The sequence below is a fragment of the Lissotriton vulgaris genome, chromosome 7, assembly GCF_964263255.1.
Source record: "Lissotriton vulgaris chromosome 7, aLisVul1.2, whole genome shotgun sequence".
Lineage (NCBI taxonomy): Eukaryota > Metazoa > Chordata > Amphibia > Caudata > Salamandridae > Lissotriton > Lissotriton vulgaris.
In genome coordinates, this window is record NC_141695.1 from 1287931831 (window position 1) to 1287953147 (window position 21317).

The following is a 21317-nucleotide window of genomic DNA, read 5'->3' on the forward strand; positions in this document are numbered from 1 at the left end:
TTGCGATTCAGCTACCACACCCTGAACGCGTATGAAGATAGGTATCAGAGCAAGGGTCCCGCTAAATTAACAACGCTGTATAGGAAAATTGATGTTGGAGATGGGACTGAACGTGAGGCGACGGAGCTCTTCATGCAAATGCTTGAGGTCTTCCGCCACCTCACAGAACAGAAACCAGAAGCCAAGGTTACGGTCCCTGACACAACCTCGGCAGAAGTAGCCAATACTATGATGCCTATCAGAGAAGCGGCTCCTTACTGGATCCCGCCACGGGGCCAGGGAACGAGCGATGATATTAATAATGAAAATGCAAAAGGGAGGGTTGTGTACAATTGGGTTTACCAACCATGGGACCGACAAGATATCCTAACCTTTAAGCAAACCCTGCCCGACTTAAGAAAGAACCCGACAGCATTTTACACCGAATTAGGCACAGCCTTGGGTTCGACAATAATGACCTTAGCAGATATTGACTTGTTCTTTGGGCTATGTCTGCCGGCTGACGTGTGGAAGCAAATCCGGAAGGCTGACCACACGGATCTGTTTGGACATACCTGGGACCAACTCGGTAAACTAGATAGACAGCGAGAACCAGGGAGCAAACCAGTGAAAGACATACTGGAACTCCCAGATAAAATAGTCCAGAAATTAAAAACACTGGTCCCGGAAAGAAAAGTAGACTGGTCGATAGTCACGGCCTGTCGACAGAAACCCCAGGAAGATGTGTCAGAATACTTCTCCCGATTTGAGACAGTGTTCTCCGACTACAGTGGCCAGGACATGACCACCGCAACCGGACAGCACCTGTTTGTGCAAAATTATGTAAAGGGACTAACTCAAGAAGTCTCCCAAAAACTACAGACAAGTGAGAGTAGTTGGGGGGCCTCCAAACCCGCAGCTATCCTTCAGATGGCTCAGTATTACGAGCACCAAAAGAATGAGAATGATAGGGCGTCCGAGAAAAAGAAGAAAGATTTGAAGGAAAGGGTAATGATAGCCCAGATACAGGGTATAGCGCTAGGACGGGAACATCAAAGGGGGAACTACCAATCAAGCACCCCCAGAGATCTACCTCCTAAGGATCACACCCCGACATCTCACACTGGACGGAGAGACATTAGCAATGACCAATGCGCCTTCTGCAAAGGGTTCGGCCATTGGAAAACCCAGTGTCCGGTTTTGCTAGAGATGAATAGAAATAGGGATTCCAGGGATGTGGCAGGTGGTCCGAGGAATAGAGTACAGGGACGAGGGAACTCCAACGACACTAATAATGACAGATCAGGAAGACTGAATACATTTGACCGTCCCCGACAGAACCAATATCAGCTGTCCGAAGGTGAAAATGCCCCCGACTTTGCATAGGACTGCCAGGGGCAAGGGAGGGATCCAGTCGAGCTCTGTGTTGACCAGCAAGGTCCTTATGTCACCGCTAAGGTCTTGGGTACAGAGTCTCCATTCTTGGTAGACACTGGGGCGACACGTAGTGTGTTATCAAAACGACTGATTCCAAGGGCACCCTTGTCTGGCTCACACATAACGTCGATAGGTTTCGATGGGACGCCCTCCACTAACCCCCTGTCCGTACCTATTACCTTTGACCTAGAAAGCAACACTGCTGACGCGACATTTCTACTCTCCTCCAACTCCCCTGACGCCATTATGGGCATTGACTTACTGAAGCATTTTCGAGCTACCATTAGGTGTTCCCCAGATGGAATACGAGTCATCCTGTACGACAACCCAGACATGCCCAGATCCCGTCCCCCACGACACATGTGCTGCATAACTGACGCTGACATGTCCTTGCTTGACACCCTGCCTCCGTACCTATGGGCCAAAAATGACTCTGATGTGGGGCGAATGATGATTGACCCTATTCACATAACTGTACGACAGGACGCTATGCTCCCGAAACTCCCGCAATATCGGATATCCCCAGAGGGTGAGAAGGCACTGGTAGCGATCATTCAGTCTCTGGTAGATGCAGGAGTGGTTGAAGAAGTGGTTAGCAACGTCTGCAACAGCCCAATCCTACCCATCGTTAAGAAGCAAGGTGAAGGAGATGAGAAAGCGTACCGCTTCATCATCGACTTACGAGAGATTAACAAAGTGGTTGTACCCCAATATCCTGTAGTTTCTGATATCACCACCATTCTGACCCTCATCCCGTCCACTGCCACCACCTTCTCTGTTATCGACCTTAAAAACGCATTTTTCTCTATCCCCATCCATCCAGACAGCCGTTATCTTTTCGGCTTCACTTTAAAATCTCGCTCGTACCGATTCTGTAGAGCTCCCCAGGGGTACACTGAAAGTCCCAGCATTTACAGCCAGGCCCTCAAAAGACAGCTGGATGCTTTCCAGCTACCAGAGGGAGTGGTGTTGATCCAATATGTCGATGATATCCTTTTGGCGGCCGACACCACCCCGCTGGCAACGACAGCCACCGTCCAACTCCTACACTTCCTTGCAGAAAATGGCCATAAAGTCTCCAAAAAGAAACTACAGTTCTGCCAGCCCCAAGTAACTTACCTAGGCCATCTTCTGTCCAAGGAAGGGAGGAAACTTACCCCTGACCGAATCCAAGCTATCCTAGACACCCCCATCCCAAAAACGCAAAAGCAGGTCCGCTCTTTGGTTGGCCTAACCTCTTTTTGCAGACAGTGGTTGCCTAATTACAGCCTCATTGTGAAACCATTACTTGCCCTACTGACCAAGGATACCCCCTCCCCGTTCCCTTGGACCGCTGAGTGTCAAGCCTCCTTTAAGGAATTACGGGATGCACTCTGCTCAGCACCCGTCCTCGGAACGCCGGATTACTCCAAACCCTTCTCCCTCTTCACCCACGAAAGGGAGGGATGCGCATTGTCTGTCCTGACTCAATCGATTGGCTCTAAGCAGCGCCCTTGTGCCTACTTCTCCGCCACTCTTGATCCTGTAGCCAGAGCCTTACCTGCCTGCCTTCGAGCAGTAGCTGCCGCTGCTGTCTCCATCCGTCAGAGCGAGGGAATCGTACTTTCCAACTCCCTCACTGTATTAGTGCCCCATGCAGTTGACACCCTTTTGAACCAGACAAAGACCCAACACCTGACTAGCGCACGACTGACAGGGTACGAGTTGACTCTGCTTGCACCCCACATCACACTTAAGAGATGCACGACTTTGAATCCTGCCACATTGTTACCCCTGCCTGAAAACGACCCCGACGTTCCTCCCATACACGACTGTGTGACCCTCACAGACGAACAGACTAGGAGTAGGGTTGACCTCCGAGACACCGCTTTTCCTGACCCCGATGGAGAGCTATGGGTAGACGGCTCATGCATCAAACTCCCAGATGGCACCACTTCAGCCGCCTATGCAGTGACGACAGCCCAAACAGTAGTTGAGACAGCCTGCATCACACAACGATCTGCCCAGGCAGCGGAGCTGATAGCCCTCACCCGAGCATGCATCATAGCCGCAGGGACCACCGCGAACGTGTACACGGACAGCCAGTATGCCTTCGGGGTGGTCCACCATTTTGGGCTCCTGTGGAGGGAGAGGGGATTCCTGACGTCCCACGGCACCCCAATCCTCCACGGAGATTTAGTGTCCGCTCTGATTGAGGCAGTTCTCCTCCCCAAACGATTAGCGGTGATCAAATGTCAGGCACACAAAAGAGTGACAGACTTAGTCGGACAAGGGAATGCATTAGCCGACATCACTGCACGAACCACAGCTGAGAATAGGACAGTGACACGCATATATGTGACTAGGTCACAAGCAGAAAAATGGAGTGACACAAGGGAAATGATCAGAGACATACAGTCGGCCAGCACCCCTCACGAATTGACTAAATGGGCAAGGGTGGGTTTGAAGGACGAAGAGGGTTGCTGGCGAACAAAAGATGCAAACAAATGGTTGCTGCCCGACTCATATCTGATTCCCATACTGACAATGGCTCACTCCCCCGCACACATAGGATCTGCACCCATGATCGAACTCATTTCCAAAGTCTGGCATAACGACAAAATCCCCGACTCAGCCAGACGCCTAGTTCAGCAGTGCCTCATCTGTCTGCAACACAACCCCGGGAAAGGGACTGTAGTACCCCGGGGAGGGTTCGGGACCCCCAATCATCCCTTTGAGGTCCTTCAGATGGACTACATCCAATTAGAAAGATGCCAAAGCCTGAAGTATGTACTAGTCATCGTGTGTGCCTTCAGCAAATGGGTAGAAGCCTATCCAACCCGTGACAACACTGCCATGACTACTGCCAAAGTACTACTGAAGGAATTCTTCCCTCGCTATGGCCTTTGTCGAATTTTATGGAGCGACAATGGCCCCCACTTCATAGCTGAGGTTATCCAATTAATCCTAAAGGGGTTAGGGGTGAAGCAACGATTTCATGCGGTCTTCCACCCCCAATCCGCTGGTCTAGTGGAACGCCATAATGCCACGCTGAAGCTGAAACTGGCCAAGATAGTGGCCACCACTGGACTCAACTGGCCAGATGCCCTCCCACTGGCCTTGTTATCGATGCGTTCCACCCCCACCAAGCACCATTTGACCCCCTACGAGGTCGTGTTTGGGCGTCCGATGAACCTCTGGACTGCTCCCAAACCGACCTCCATTCATGACGTCCCGGACGTCCTACTATCTGATTATTTGTGCAAGTTAACTAAAACGTTGTCTGTCATTCATCAACAGGTGCAGCAGGCCATCCCCGATGCTTCCAGGGGCCCCGGCCACGACATCCAACCGGGAGATTTCGTAGTAATACGAAATTTCCAGCGAACCAAGAGTCTGGAACCCCGGTGGACGGGCCCCTGGCAAGTGCTGATCACCACCCGAACAGCACTCCGAGTGGAGGGGAAGAAGCACTGGCTGCACGCGCATCATTGCCGGAAGGTCTCTGCGAACCTGGCCACGACAGAAAACGTCAGCACCCAAGAAGAGCTCCTGAGCAAAGACCGACCGATATTGGACTGCTATCCCGATACTGAGGCACTCGAACTTGCAAAATTCTCTGATCCCACCGTGCCATCCAGAGAAGGGTATTTCCTGCGTCGAAAGGAGGGAGTTTCGGCTAAGTAGGCCACGGACTAAGTTAAATCTCAGAACGGTGACCTAAACACAATCAAGGGTTGCCGGGAGGGAAGCTAAACGAAGTCTGTGGTTCTGCCCGCTACCGAGCCCCCTTGAAGGTGATGGAAGCGCCAGATAAGAAGATGATGGAAGCGCCAGATAAGAAGATGATGGAAGCAACAGGAAATACCCAGTATAGAAATCCAAAGACTGACAACTTGCACAAATCAAAGACAATCGCACTCTTCATTGTCTTTCTCTTCTGCCTCCTCCTCATGACCTCCTTCTGGATTCTGGAGGAAAGCACACCGGCTCATGGGACATTGCTACCTACTGCACAGCCAACACCCCTGAAAGAGCATCACCTAATATCTCTGTCGCCTCAGCTCCGAGAAAGGCGCAGGGAATTCTGGAACAACTCCTTCGTGCAACTGTTGCACCAACACAACCTTGCTGCAAATGCTACAAACTGTTGGATCTGCGGGTTGCTCCCGCATGCCACTGGACACTCCATTCCCTTCATCCCTTCACCCTTCTCAGTTCACGGCTCTTGCCTCGCCTGGTTGATCCTCATGCAAGAGAGCCACAGGGACAACGCCACCTCCAGCCAGACAGTGTCACACTTCTACTCTGGGTTCTGGCTGAGCAAAACAGGAAAGACCCCAGCTGCCCTGTGTCCCGCGCTCGCGGGCGCCACCTTCATCAAAGACATTCCTGCCAAAGAACGAGTCGAAGTACAGGTGCTCCACAATCCAGCCAGAACCACCTTCACTCATCTGCAAACACAAACTACCGCCACTCTGACTGTGGCCCTGTCTGTTATCAACGTCACCGGCCTTGTGTGCCTAGAAGGCCAGGGAACGCAACTGGTGGGTTACAGCGCCTGCCGAATCACCAGAACATTGGACTCAGCTGACCCCCCTTCCTTTGTTGCTTCTCCAAACATGTACTTTGTGTGTGGCACCAAGGCTTACACCTGGCTCCCGAAAGGCTGGAAGGGCACCTGCTATATTGCCTTCGTTCTTCCACCCACCTATGTAGCCCCAGCCAACCATCACCGGCAGAGGCGTGCAGACGACCTTGGACAAGCCGACTCCACTGGAGCACAGTTCCTGGATGCAGCAAAGGGACTTGTTCCTCTGTGGGGCCCAATGGCAAACAGCCGTGCTATCCGGCACCTGACCCAGGCAGTAGAAACAACGATCAACATCACTGCCGGCATCCTTGCCAACAACACTGCAGAGCTTCAGGCGGTCCGCCTCGTGACCCTTCAAAATAGACTTGTCCTAGACGTAGTCCTAGCCGACCGAGGAGGAGCATGCCGCATCATCGGATCCAGCTGCTGCACCTACGTGCCAGACAACTCACCTTCAGTCTACAAAGCCATTGAACACCTCCACAGACTATCCTCAGAGGTTCACCAAGAACAGGAAGGATGGTCGCTTGGGAGCTGGTTTTGGGACACTTTGGAGAACTGGGGTTGGAAGTTGCTTTCCTTTGTACTGATACCTATTGTGATATTGTGTGGGTGTTGCCTAGGTATCCAATGTCTGCCACCCTTGTTCGGCCTTGTTTCTCACTGTATGTGCCCAAAGACTTTGGACTTCCGAAATGAGCACATGAGCCCCCTCTATGAAGTAGAGATACGCGGTCTTATGGGGATAAATTCAAACTGACAAGTTGGCGAGATATGTTAAAAGGGAGGACTGTGGAATTTTTGACTTGCGATCTAAACATCATCTGCGCCAGCTTGTCACCTATGTACTACATGCACGGCAGCTATTCTAGGTCACCTATGTATTACGTGCATGGCAGCCATTTTAGGTATCATGGTCTCCCTGCCCACGATCGATCGCCAGCACGTCCCCTCTGACCCAGCAAGCATCCTCCGCGCACCCTGGCTCCCCCTCCTCCTCCTTCTGAGCACGACCCTTCTGCATGACCCTGTCCTTGAGAGTCACGCCAGCGCCTGACCAACACCTCCTCTCCTCCCATGAATGCCCCTCTGTTGCCAAACCTCCCTCCTGCACTGGATTGTCCACACAGCATGAATACCTCTCCATTGATGGCCCCTCACCCCGTGTCCGGCTGTCCACACAGGTCCGAGGCCATTGCCTAAGCCGAGAGATATCATTTACTGCCCTTATTGTATGAGGTCGCTCTCCTTCAAAGGACCCTCTATTGATCCAGACCTCCCCACCCCCTGTGACATGATCAGGCGCACACATCCTAAGACTCGACGAAACACTCAGCTGCGTGATGACCCTCTCTCTTATCAGCAGGTTGAGGACCTCCATTGTGAATGTATATGGGGGTGGGATTAACACGAGGATTACGGGGAAGTCATTTCCCATGCTCTACAAAGTTGTGATTGTGTTAAAGGAAGGTCACATGCCATAAACCAGTGTATAAGAGGCCAGGCCTCCGAGTGGCTGTTAGAGCACCTCGACATGATACCTTGTTGTCTGTTCTGATGTGTTCTGCTCCGTCGGAATAAACTTCTGTTTCCTGCCTTCTGGTCTCCGGCGCCTGCCTCATTGCTTGGTAAACTTGAATGGTACAAGGGCGGTTAGCGCCGGGCAAATCTTGAGAAAGGTCCTAGCCCTACCTTTTTCCACAACTTCATGGTGAGCGTTCATTCCCTCTGCATTCAGCCTGGAGACCTCATCATTACAACCCTTGGTCTGTCCAACATCTGCTTCCAGATCACCATGGCTGTCAATGACTTCTGTGCTTTTTTGTGGGACGAGGTCTACTTCTCATTTGAGGTCTATGCAGTGATCAACGTCATCTTCCTCTTCACCATTGTCTCCAGCTTCTGGTTCACCGTCTGCCTCTGTGTTTTTTACTGCATCCAGATCCTCATCTTCACCCGGCCTTTCCTTATTAAGCTGAAGCAGAACATTACTAAAGTGGTGCATTGGTTGCTTGTTGGGTCAACATTCACTTCGCTAATCATTAGTCTCCCGGCAGCCTGGAGTGTGGAAAAAGGAGTCTCTGAAAATATGACATACAGTGTAACAGTGAACATTACTCTGGAAGGTGTCATACTCACATTGAACCCTTACTCCCTGCTGTGCAGTACTCTGTTTGGCTGCACACTACCATTAATTCTTGTCGGCATCTCAAACGGTCTCATCATAAGATCGCTCTATAGCCATGCAAAGAATATGGCACGGGGCTCTTCCTCTGGCGCTCCACGTGGTGAGGCGGGCCTGAGGGCAGCCAGGACAGTGACATCGCTGCTGTTGATCTACATTTTGTTCTACGTGTCTGAGGTCTTTATGTTCCTGGAAATTTTCCCACCCGCCAGTCCCTGGATGGTTGTGTGTCTGGCTGTGATTTACCTGTACTCCCCTGTGCAGTCAGTCATCCTGATCCTGGGGAGCCCCAAGCTGAAGGCCATGTCTATACAGATCCTCCACCATTCCAGGTGCCAGAGGAGGAAGCTTGAGGTGAAGCAGTTGGCAATTCTCAGCCTGCCTGCACCGGCGTGAATTATTCCATCTCCTTCATCAGAAGTATCAATTTACTCTCACATGCCAGACATCCATGCTCTGATGTTCTTGCACGTAACTGATACATTATGAATATGCAATATTATTTGTACCCTCGCGATATTATAGTGTACACGTCAAATGCCCAAGAATGCGCCTTATATTCACCTTTACACTCTTACCAATGGCTGAGTGACTGTACCATTGCCCCTCCTCTTCATCAGCTGAAAGTTGAAAAGGACAGACACGTGTTCTAGCCCTGGAGTACATACCCCACATCCAGGGCCAGACTGGCCGTAGCAGGCGTCAGGCGTTTTGCCAGGAGGCTGAAAAGGTGGGGGCCAGTTTTGTTACTGGGGGCCGGTTTTGCCGAAGTGCTGCATAATCAGTCCCCAGTAAAAAAAGCATTTCCAGCCTCCCGGGGCAGGCGGTTCTTCCCCAGGGTCCAGGCAGCCATCCCCGACATGCTCCCCTAGGACTGGTCCGAGAATATTGCCAGGGCTGCCTTCGGTTCCCAGTTCGGCCCTGTCCACATTTTCCGGGGTCTACATTATGCAATGAAAAATTTACCTGTAGCATAATCTGATAGAAGCATACTGGGACATACAACATCATGCACTATTTAGGGTCCCGAAACTTTGCATGCAGAATTTATGATGTCTAGCCCCTACATACATAGGGTAATTAATTATTTGTGTAAAGCTGAGGCAGGCTTCAAAGTGCTGCAAAGTTCTTTTGGCAGTGAGGAAACAGAGGTTACAATATGCTGCTTTTTTTTATATATTAGGTTACATTATATATCCAGATATGTAATGGTGCTGTATGCAGCATCCAGTATACAGCAGGCCTCTGTGATGCTACAAAGAGTGAAGGTTACTAGTAGACCCTGGAGCAAAAATGTGGTAGACATTTATCAACTCAATATCTATTAAATGTATTGTATATATGAATATTTGCAGTATGTTTGTATACTATATATATCACTATTGCAGTAAATAAATTATAAACAGATAAGGGGACCTCAGTTTCTCTGGCTCTTTGGATGTTAATTGAATGTTCAGTGACTGCGAGAGATATAGTTCATGGTTGAATTTTTGATTGTGAAACACACTTTAGAAATATACTTTTGATGTGCATTATTTTGTCATTGTGAAGCATACTTCTGTTTGCCCCTGTGACATCACTTACAACTTGTGTATGGCGTTCTGTTGGCTTTCATTTTCCTAGCATAGGAGCAGAGTAAATGCACTTTATTCTTTTAGTGTGTGTTCGTCGATTTGGTGTCCACAGTGTGTATGTCTCCCGGGATCCTTTGCGAAAAGCACCATCAAATAGTCCTTGATTACACTTCAGCTGGCCTGGCATCTTAGTGAGGAATTAATTATGGCTTCGGTTCTCTGGGAGCAAAATACATCAAGTGCTACAGACCTCTGGAGACCAATCATAGGCCTCTGTGAAAAACTCAGCTCTTCACCGCCTGTAAAGAGACAGACATGCACTCAGAGTGCAGGTCTGTTTCTTCATGGACATTTTTGTGTAAAGCATTGCAGATGTATATATGTGTGCGTGTATTACTTGTGTGTACTTTTGTATGTGTTTTAAAATGTATGGGGGCATTTTCACAAATAAATGTCAGTGCGCGATGCTATGCCAAATTTGGCAGTGCCGCACTCTGAAATTTTTTAAATGCAGGGATGCGGCGTACTCACAAAATACGGCACACCCCTGTGTTTCCCCTAGCGTTGGTGCAAAAAAAGTTGCCTAGCACCAGTGCAGGTACCCTGCCGCCATGTTGCAATAATGCCTGCGCTGCACATATTCAATAATGGCCATTTCCTCTTTCTATGTGTGCAGCAGAATGCAGCACACATAGCAAGAGCAAAAACTGAGGAAACATTAATAATTTCTCCTCTTATCGCCACCCTATGGCAAGGTATTCCCTAGCGTTAGTTTTTGGCACTGCCCCAGCCTAGTAAATCTGGGTCAGGGTCAAAAAGCAATGGGTGTTGCAGTGGAACTGCCTCTGCTACACCCATTACATGCCCCTTTGTTGCAGAGGACTTCAGTGGAAAGGGCGTATTTACAAGGTGACGCTAAGCCAAGTTAAGTGGCTCAGCGCCATCTTGTAAATATGGTAAATGTTGCTATGCCACCAGAGCGTTACAAAAAGTGACACTCCCGTGGTGATAGGGGCATGGTTATGTCGAAAGGTGCTAATGTGAATAGATGTACATTTGTATTATTAACGTCTTTTTGCAAAAAACTACATCAACTGTTAAACATTGAAATTGTGTGCGTGTTTATCTATGTGATTACAAAATTATATAGAATTATTGTGAGAAATCAGGTTGCTGGTCGACTGATGTGGGAGCAATGGTCGAGCAACAGCCACTATCCCTTGCAGGGTAAACCACAAAAAGTCACTGAATTAACCTTTGCTTAACCGTGGGTGGCTTAACACAAAAAGCAGCCAGGCTTAACTTAGACGCAAAGTATTTAGGCAGCACACAAACAGTAATAAAGAGAAAACATAACACAAGAAAAATCCCATACCAATTTAGAAATATAGTGATCGTTTTAATAATGTATTTGACACCACAATGGAAAAAACTGAAAAGATGAAAGGACCAACCACGGACATCTAGTCACGCCAGACCTGCTCAACATAAAAAAATATGGCCAACCAAGATGGAGTGTGATTCTGATAGAAGTGGATTGGGCCCAGTCAGCGCTTACCTTCAAACTTAGAAGAAAGTTTTAGAAAAATGTTCTGAGAAGGTAAAGTTGAGCAGGGCAAGGCTGCAGGAGGTGTCGGATGAGGGAGCATCATTGTCAGGAAGCCTTGGGTCAAAGCCGCAGAGGAGAGTTCTATGTTTGGACGTAGTCATTTTTGTGGAAGTCAAAAATATCCATTGGGGAGACGCGCGAGCGCGCGATTCAGCTCCGTCATGTAAAACGCCTGTTTTTATGTTTAACAAAGATTTTCCTGTCATAAACAGTGTGCAAATGGGGTCGCTTCTATATTCATAAGGATTCCTACCCTCGGAGGAGTTTTCCAGTCGTTCTGCGTCCGGGAAGTGCTGTTTTGGGCTCTCTGGATCCTGCTCCCAGCCTCTGCCTAAGGTACTGCCTGACTTGTGTGACTAGGGGGCGGAGTGATCAGCAGGAAAGGGCCTGGCTTGGGCCTAGCCACACCCACTGTCCTTTTTAGCTGCTGCACCAGTACATTTGATGATTTTTACACTGGTTTTCTTCATTTTTTTTCATTTATCTGCAGCTTTATTGCATACTTGACTTTAAATTCTGCTTCTGGGTGGTTTTTTCTCCTCAAAATGGAAAATAAAAATTCTTCCAATAATAAAAGGAAGCAACAAGTTTCACCGCCCCCAGTTAAATCTAAGGTTGTGGAATCCTCTGAGCCTTCCCTTTCATTAATTTTGGAAGAAATTCAAGCTCTTCGAGTTAATACTGACAATATTGCATCAGAAATTAAAAGTGTGCGTAAAGAAATGGCTTGTTTGTCTATCAAAATTTCTGATAATTCAATCAAAATTCAAGATAATAAGACCAAAGTGGATGTTTATACTCCGTTGGTGGCAAAAATACTCCCTATGCACTCTCAGCTCTTGGATATGGAAAATCGCAATAGACAGTAAAATCTTCGCATTTTTAATTTGCCTGAAGAAGTTGAGGGTTCTAATTGCCGTCTATATCTGGAAAACTTGATTTCTGGCCTTTTAAATATCAAATTTCCAGAAAAATTTGAAGTGGAAAAAGCCCATAGAATCCCTTCACATCATAACCCTCGTAATACTAAGCCTAGGCAAATGATTTTCAAAGTCCTTCGTCATCACCATCTTGTTTTGATAAGTAAAGCTGGAAGAGAAATTCCTACATTGTTGGTGAATGGCAATAAAATTTGTATTCACCAGGACTTTGCCAAGGAAACAGTTGCTATACGCAAGGATTTTGCTGCCCTTCGTCCACAATTGAGAAGCCTAGGATTCAAATATGGACTCTTTGATTCCATCTACAATGCGCATATGGAAAGATAACTTTTCCAAATCCTTTCATCGACCAGAAGAATTGCGGCACTTTCTGGACCAGCACGGTCAACATTCAATGGATACTCATGACCCTACTACCTGACTCTTTTATGTTTAATGTTTGCTAACAGGTTTTTGAGTAAACTTTGCATTTTCTGGGCTCCAGCGGTTCTGGCCATGCTTGTAAGCCGTGTGTGCACTTCACAGTTCTTATTATTTGTATTGTGTTTGTATTTTTTATATGTTTTCTTTTCTCTCTATCCCTTTTATATTTCTTGGAGCTATTTCTTTCTTGTCCTGGAGCTACCTTCCTTTCATATACTTCTTCTTCTTTATTCTTCCTCTTCTCGATCTCTATTATCCTTTCTCCTATTATTGCTAATTCACATAAGCTTAAAATCGTTTCATTAAATGTTAAAGGATTGCGCCATCCAGTTAAGCGTACGAAAATTCTAGATTATTTAAGTAATTGCAAAGCTGATGTGTGTTTTATACAGGAGACTCATATTGATGATAAAGATTTGGGTTATATGAGGAAGAAATGGGTAGATGCTATTGTTTCTTCTCCAGGGAATGGTAGAAAAAATGGTGTAGCCATTTTTTTGCAAGAAAACTTCACTGTCAAATTTTGAGCAAAACCTCGGACAAGGATGGTAGAAATGTTCTCGTTAAAATTAAGGTTCATGAATCAGTTCTATTTCTATTAAATGTTTATGGTCCTACAGCAGATGACCCTAATTTTTGGTCTAATCTTACCACAGAAGTTCTTAATATTGGTAATGTACCTTTAATTGTTGGAGGTGATTTTAATGTTATTTTTGACCCCTTATTAGATAGAATGTCTCAAACTAAATTTCCTCCTTCTAAGGGTTATTTTGCTTTCAAATCCTTTCTTCAAACTACTAAGTTAGTTGATATTTGGAGATTACGTTACCCTACTGCAAAAAGCTTCACATTTTTTTCAAATCCACATATTTCTCACTCTAGAATGACTTTTTATTTGTTTCTAGAAACCTTATTACTTCAATTTTTACTCCAAATATTGGCAAAATTGACGTTTCTGATCATGCTATGATTTCTTTAGTTTTGCACTTGGAATCCGCTTTTACTAAACAGTCCAGATGGCGAATGAATACTGGTAGAGTTTTAACCCCTTGCATGCTGATGACAGAACGGTTCCGTCATCAGCGTCGGGTGACCTGTGCTGATGACGGAACCGTTCCGTCATGACTCCGCCCGCGCAAGGCGGAGTCAGCACAGGCGGGGAAAACGCCCCGCACGCAAGGGGTTAAATGAGTCCAATGAACCAAAACTCTTAGCGGCTATACACGAATATTTTGTACTCAATCCTGAAGGTTCTACTTCTATGATTAATAGATGGGATGCCTTCAAGGCTTATATTAGAGGAGTAACAATCTTTATTATGGCTCATGAAAATAAAACATTTCATGCCGCTACTACACACCTATAAAAACAAATTGCTAAATTTGAACACCTTTTTATTACATCTAATAATCCTCAATACAAATTTAAACTACAAAAATTATGTTATGAATTTAATTTACTACTTAGTAGAAGGGCAGGCATTAAAATTTCTAATGCTAAAGCTAGATTCAGTTTTAATGCCAATAGATCTGGTAAATTGTTAGCCAATTATCTACGCATCAAAAAAGATCAAACTCATATCACTTCAATTCATGGTTCTCATGGTAATATAGCTATTTCTCATATTGAAATTGTTAATGAATTTTTGAATTTTTATTCCACATTATATAATAAACCAGATGTCAATGACGTTTCTGTATTTGATTCCTTTTTAAACTCTTGTCAGTTACCCAAAATTTCACATACAGACAAAACCAGTCTTGATGCACCTATTACTGAAGATGAAATCCTATCTGCCATTAAATCTCTTAAAAAGAATAAATCTCCCGGACCTGATGGGATTCTGGCGGAATTTTACAAAGAATTTCAATCACACCTTTTACCATTCTTGCCCCAACTTTTTACTTTTTTTAGCTCCACAGGAACAACTTCTGGGTCTTTTACTGAAGCTTTAATTATTGTTCTTCCGAAACCAGATAAAGGCCCCACTCTTGTATCCAATTATCATCCTATATCCTTGATTAACCAAGATTGTAAATTATATGCCAAAATTCTTGCTACTAGATTAGGCCCTATATTAGATTCTAGTGTACACCCTGATCAATCTGGTTTTATGAAGAATAGATATTCTGCAAATAATACAAGAACGTTGTTACATATTATCGAACGAAGTTCTACTCTAACACTAGCGTCTGGTATTTTGGCCTTAGATGCTGAAAAAGCATTTGATTAAATCCATTGGCAATTTTTATTTCACATGCTATCCTCATTTAATTTTGGGGATTCTTTTATCCGCATGATTAAAGCTTTATATTTTGCTCCTACTGCTCGTTTATTTATTAATGGGCAAGTTTCCACTCCATTTTCACTTTTTAGAGGTACAAGACAAGGATGTCCTCTCTCTCCTCTTTTGTTTTTAATTGGCATTGAACCTTTTCTTGCCTCTATTAGAAATTGTGACAATTTTAAGGGAATTACTATTAAGGGTGTTACTGTTAAAACTCTTGCTTATGCGGATGATGTACTATTATTTATTAGTGACCCTATATATTCTTTTCCCCTGTTAATGGATATTATATTGAAATACTCTGCAGTCTCTGGTTACACTCTAAATACCAATAAAACTGAATTTTTCCCATTAAATGTTTACTGTACCCCTGATTTGCTTCCCATGCATGAAGTTATTTGGCAAAAGACTAAGTTAAAATATCTTGGTATTTTATTTTCTTCCTCCATCAAATGAACTATAACCTTAAATTGTGATTTTATCATAAATTATATTAAAAACAAAACCTCTAAATGGTCATCATTACATATTTCGTGGTGGGGTAGATTGGATTCTATCAAAATGAATATAGCTCCCAAATTTTTACACTTTGGCCATGATCCCTACTCAATTTCCATTAAAGTTTTATAAAGATGTGGATAAACTGTTATCAAAGTTTTTATGGAACAATAAATCTTCTCGAATAAGTTATAAACTGTTAAAAGTACCTAAACGCAATGCGGGATTTGGTATCCCTGACTTTTTTCTTTATCATTCTGCCTTTATTTTAAAGCCAAGTTCACTATGGTTTCATTACTCTTTGATGAATAACCCCCCTATGTGGCCTTATTTTGAGAAAGCTATAGTAAATCCATGTCCTTTACCTACTCTATTAACCATGTCCAACACTACTAAATGTCTACACAAATCAGTTATTATTAAATCTACTAAAATGTTATTCAATGATCTTGATTTAATTTTTCTTTCTCCAATGAATAATACTGAAGATCTTTCATTATGGTATAGTTCTGTTATTAAATTAAATAGGAAGGTTACTTTCTGGTCTTCATGGATTAAAGCTGGTATTTTTTACCTCAAAGATATATATTCTGATGATACTTTTATCTCTTTTGAATCGTTACAATCAAGATATGGTTTGACTATATCAGATCTTCCTAAATATCACTTTTTATGTAATTCCATTTTAGACTCCTTCCCCACAGCTATTCCCTCTAATGTTAAAGCTGATTTATCTATTTATATTAAAACAATTGCACATTCCTCTCATGGTGTTTCCATTTTATATAAAAAATTATCAGATACACTTGGTAGTAATATTGATAAGATTTCAAATTTTTGGAATGAGGAACTTTCTATCTCATTATCTGCTGGCACATGGAAAGATATTTGGCTTAGTAGTATATCTGGTTGGCTACCTGTGTCAATATATCAAACCAACTCTTATATTTTATATAATCGTTTATGGACTCCTTCACGATGATTTCAAGCTAAACTTATTCCCTCTGCTGATTGTTGGCATTGTAAATTACATCCATGTACGCTACAACATATGCTTTTGGATTGTCCTTTAGTTTTCAGATTTTGGTCTGAAGTTTGGGATATCATAAAAAAGATTTTGAACATTCATGTTACTGTTTCATTTCCAATCATTATATGTAAATCTGCATTACTTTTTCCATCATCGAATGAGTTAGAGAGTAAACTCTTTAATTTTCTTATTTCTGCTGCATTAAAATCCATTAGTTTTTGTTGGAAAGATGTTTCTAAATTATCTGTTAATGCTTGGTGGTCATGTGTTATCTTTACTAGAAAAGGGGCTCATATATCTGTGAATGAGAATAATCATAATTCTATCTCTTATCAATCATTTTGGTTACCTGTTGATATTTATATATCTTCTTAATGTTGTATATATATATATATATATATTGACTTTAGGTTTTTGTCATATTTAAAAGAATGTTCTTTATATTATAGGATATAGTAGCTCTTTTGTGTTTTTTTCTGCAGTGATTATTTTGCTTGTTCCCCTTTTTTTCCTCCCCCCTTTATGTTAATTTACATATAAGAAATTTCTTTACCTACTGTAATTTTTTCTTAAAGATCAGTTTTTATATTATTACTTGGTATTTTCAATTATTTGTACTATTTTTTGTAATGTCTTTGTATTGTGGATCTTATCAAAAATTCAATAAAAAATTATTTTGAACTTCAAAAATATCCATTGGGATGAGCAGAAGGCTATAACTGAAGGCAGTTCCACATGGCTGGATGCCCTTTTGGTGTAGGACTGCTGAACAGGATTTTCTGCTGCGGAGGAGAACGTAACAAAAGATGCAAAGTCAGTCTGATCAGCGATGCACCTTAGGTGGATAGGCAAGCAGGTTTGTCCCAGTCTACTACTGGTTCTCAGAGCAGTTTTTGGCTAAAACGTATTAAGAGCCAGATGTAGGTAGCCCAATACCGGTTGGTAACGGCCAAAATTACCAAATTTCGGCCGTTACTGACCGGTATTTAGGGTTTGAGATGTAGGAGGCAGGTTTAAGGATTCGGGAATTTACCGAACAGTAATTTAAATACTGATTCGGTAAATTACCGAATCCTTAATGTAGGAAGCACTCAAGTGAGTGCATTTGTCATTTAAGGAACTACAAGTTGGTGGTAAATATCGAAAACCTTTAAAAAAGCAATTTTGTGCTTTTTTAACAGTGCCATGTGGCAGACATACATGCCCTTAGGGCATGTATGTGTGCCACATGTGCACCCATGCACTATTCAGGGGTACAACAGGGTGTCACTGTGACACCCTGCCACCCTTGGAAGTCTTCCCCCTATTACCGATTTGGTATTTACCGAATCGGTAATTCCCATTCATTCCTATGGGCCTACCGATTCTGAAATACCGAATCTGTAAAATTCTGTATTTTAGAATCGGTAAATTTGGATTACCTACATGTGGCCCTAAGTCCTCAGTTTTGGGATCTGGCCATTGTGGCCTCTTTAGCATTACACCCAAGCGACCAGTACTGGTAAGACACCCTGTGGAGGTTCAGAGCTCACTCAGGCTGGGTCGAGGTGGGGGTTCAAGCTGGTGGGAGCCTTTTGTGTCCCAGTGGCTCTCAACAGGTGAAGATGCAGGGCTTAGCAGCAGGGCTGGTCTCTGAGGGTTCAAAGTAGGCTCCAAGCAGCAGAGCAGTCATTCCAGCTACAGCAAATCAGTTTTATAGAGTGCACAGCAGGTCACAGCAGCAGGCAGTCACCTGAAAGTCCTTCCACAGGTCCAGAACAGGACTGAAGAGTGGGTCTGAGGGTCCTATTTTTATACATGGTGTCCTTCCCTCTGAAAAGTGGCAGAAGGTTCTAGAACGGTTTTTGAAGTGCATGGAATTTCATGACTGCCCTGCCTCCAATCTGGCTGCAGTGACAATATGGAGATGATAGGTGAATGTAGAGCACAACCTATTCAGTTGCATGTGGGGCTGTGCTCATCCCCCCCCCCACATCCACATCCTGCCAGCAGGTGGCCTGTTCAGGCACACCCAATACCTCTATTGTGTGACTATCTTGGAGGAATTCACAAAGTTTGTCAATTACACCCGGTCATGTGATTCAAGACAGTCTGCAGGTGGAAATGTCTAAGGGCAGGAAAATGTCTACTTTCCAAAAGTTACATTTTCAAAATTGTAATTAAAAATCTGACTTTATCATCAAAGAGTTTTACAATTTCATAGATACCAAACATGAACTGGATACATGGTCCCAATCTAAAGTTAGCCCTTAACCAGTTAACCGCGCCGTAAATTCTGCTGTGGTGCGGGTGATTTCTTGCGCGGGCGGGGCCGCATTGGCCAACGGATGTGCGCAGCACTATGGAGGTAGTGCTCGCGACTGCAGTTGGCCGACGGCAGCAGCAAAGGGGTTAATAAATGTAATAAGGCAAGCCAATGTTATTCTATGGGACAAGTCAGCCTCACAACAGTGAAAAATGAATGTAGGTGTTTTTCACTACCAGAACATGTCAACCATAAAGGTACAAGTGAAACCTTTTCATTGCAATGCACCCCGCCCTATGGGCAACCTAGAGCCCACCTTAGGGGTGGCATAGATGCAAAAAGTTTAGGGCTTGGCAAGGGAGTTATATTCAGAGTTAATGGTATGCACTATAAAAAAAAGTCCAGTTGTGTAAAATCAGATGCACAGCTATGCCCTGCGCAAACATGCAACTTCATGATATGTCCCAAGAGCACAAATGCATTTTACTAAGAACACATCCGCAAGATAATCAGGAGAATACTATCATATTAAATAGAAATGGCATGCATTTCTTTTAATTTAAGCATGGGTGGGTGGAATTCGTGGAGTAACATAAAAACGATGCCTACGGGCAGAAAATATGCATGTTGCACTCCTCGTGCTGCAATTATGCACCAGTAGCTCAAGCAGCACTGAAAAATCAGCGCAAACGGCACCATGCAATGAGCAAAAGTGCGCAGCCATTCAAGTTAATTATCCTGCTACTTGAGTAGAAAATCTACTTGAGCGCCAGCAAATCTACTCAAGGAGCAGTCCTGTGACTTCTCGAGACAGCACGCAACTGCCCATGTTAGAAAATCATGCTAGGGGGCACCAAATCTCAATCGCATTCCCCAGCTCACATTTCTGGAGCCTCGCGAGGAAAAAAAACCTTCACACGGAGATTTGGGGAACTTCTCATTACAAGAGTAACACAGAGTTGCCATATTCCTTCATTTCTGCAGTCAGAATGAAATGTTACGCCCATCCCTAAATTTGAGTACATCTTAGTAAATAAAGTTTCCTAGACCAAATAAAATATGATAACACATGTTTCCCCTTTGTACATATACCCCTGGCTTGATCTGGTCCTTTGGTTCCTCAAGGCTTTGATAAACAGAATGACTTTGGATGTCCCACCCTTCCTTACATGAGGTTCTTGGATCTAGAGAAGGATTTTCATGTCATTTTTGAGACTCCAACATCACTTGTACACACTTCGAATTTGTTATTCTCCTATATGTATATAGTTGGTGCAGTGTCACCAGCCTGGGAAGATGTTTATGTTACCTAACATAGAGGTTATTGACGATTAGTATGAAGATATCCAGGAGACCTTCAATCCCTTCTTCTGATGAGAGCTTGTTTTGAGCACCTGATAATGTAGGACAATATTGGCACTTGGGGGACTTTGATAACCATAGTCATAGCAACATGGTTGGATCAAGAAGCTAGGCATGTTGTTCCATTGTTACCCATATGTCATCTTTAGGCAAGATAAACCAGTCCCATCTGATGCGTCGCTCCGAGGCTGCTCTTGAGCTACCCTGCTACAGCGCTGCTGTTGTTAGGCGCTGGGAACTAGTTTGCTCGATCCAGCTTGGCCGCCATCTTGTGTTGGGTAAGACTGCCAGTCGAGTTGTTCCTCCCTCCCGCCCTCCCAAGTTACTTAAGAGGGTGCTCAGTAACCCACATTAGCTGCTCACTTCTCCCCTGAGGCGAAAGCCGGGGGTTCTTTGCTGTCCTCTCATAATTCATTGTTAACTCGTTATTGACTAAAAATAACGCTTTTTAAAAATTGTACATATTTTAGCTTGTGTGTTTTAAATACCTTCCTCACCTCGGCGCGAGACTTGCATCGCTCCGAGGCTGCTCTTGAGCTACCCTGCTACAGCGCTGCTGTTGTTAGGCGCTGGGAACTAGTTTGCTCGATCCAGCTTGGCCGCCATCTTGTGTTGGGTAAGGCTGCCGGTCGAGTTGTTCCTCCCTCCCGCCCTCCCAGGTTACTTAAGAGGGTGCTCAGTAACCCACATTAGCTGCTCACTTCTCCCCTGAGGCGGAAGCCGGGGGTTCTTTGCTGTCCTCTCATAATTCATTGTTAACTCGTTATTGACTAAAAATAACGCTTTTTAAAAATTGTACATATTTTAGCTTTTAGGATGACCTGCCTATCCAGATAAGGTTTGCCGCCGATCAACTAAAATCTTTTAGGCCCAACCTAAAAGCTTCATGTTGCCACTCCATGTGTCTGGATGAACCCGTGGGAAAGTGTTCCCACTGTCAGTACACACTCTGCCCTACATTGGAGCAATCCGAGATTGTTGAACCCCCTTTTAAACTATTCCTTTTAAACTGTCGCTCTTTGACCAAACACACGGTAGAAATGTCAATCCTTCTTGAGGAAATTAACCCTGACGCAATTTTCCTTACGGAAACTTGGTTAAAAGAAGAAGTTGACCCAGACATCACCACCATATTACAGAAAGGGTACGGACTTCAAAGGGTTGATAGGGTAGA

At 44.3% G+C, this 21317-nt stretch overlaps 1 protein-coding gene across 1 annotated transcript; it reads left to right on the top strand.

Moving 5' to 3' along the window:
* Window positions 1-7697: 7697 nt before the first annotated feature.
* On the top strand, window positions 7698-8570 carry LOC147703429 (taste receptor type 2 member 40-like). The gene has a single exon (XM_086929497.1). It carries the CDS (start codon window positions 7698-7700, stop codon window positions 8568-8570), a length of 873 nt encoding a protein of 290 aa, XP_086785623.1.
* Window positions 8571-21317: the final 12747 nt, after the last annotated feature.

What these genes read in the sequence shown, in the direction of transcription:
- LOC147703429 (XM_086929497.1), top strand. Translation starts at nt 7,698, where the DNA reads ATGGTGAGCGTTCATTCCCTCTGCATTCAGCCTGGAGACCTCATCATT.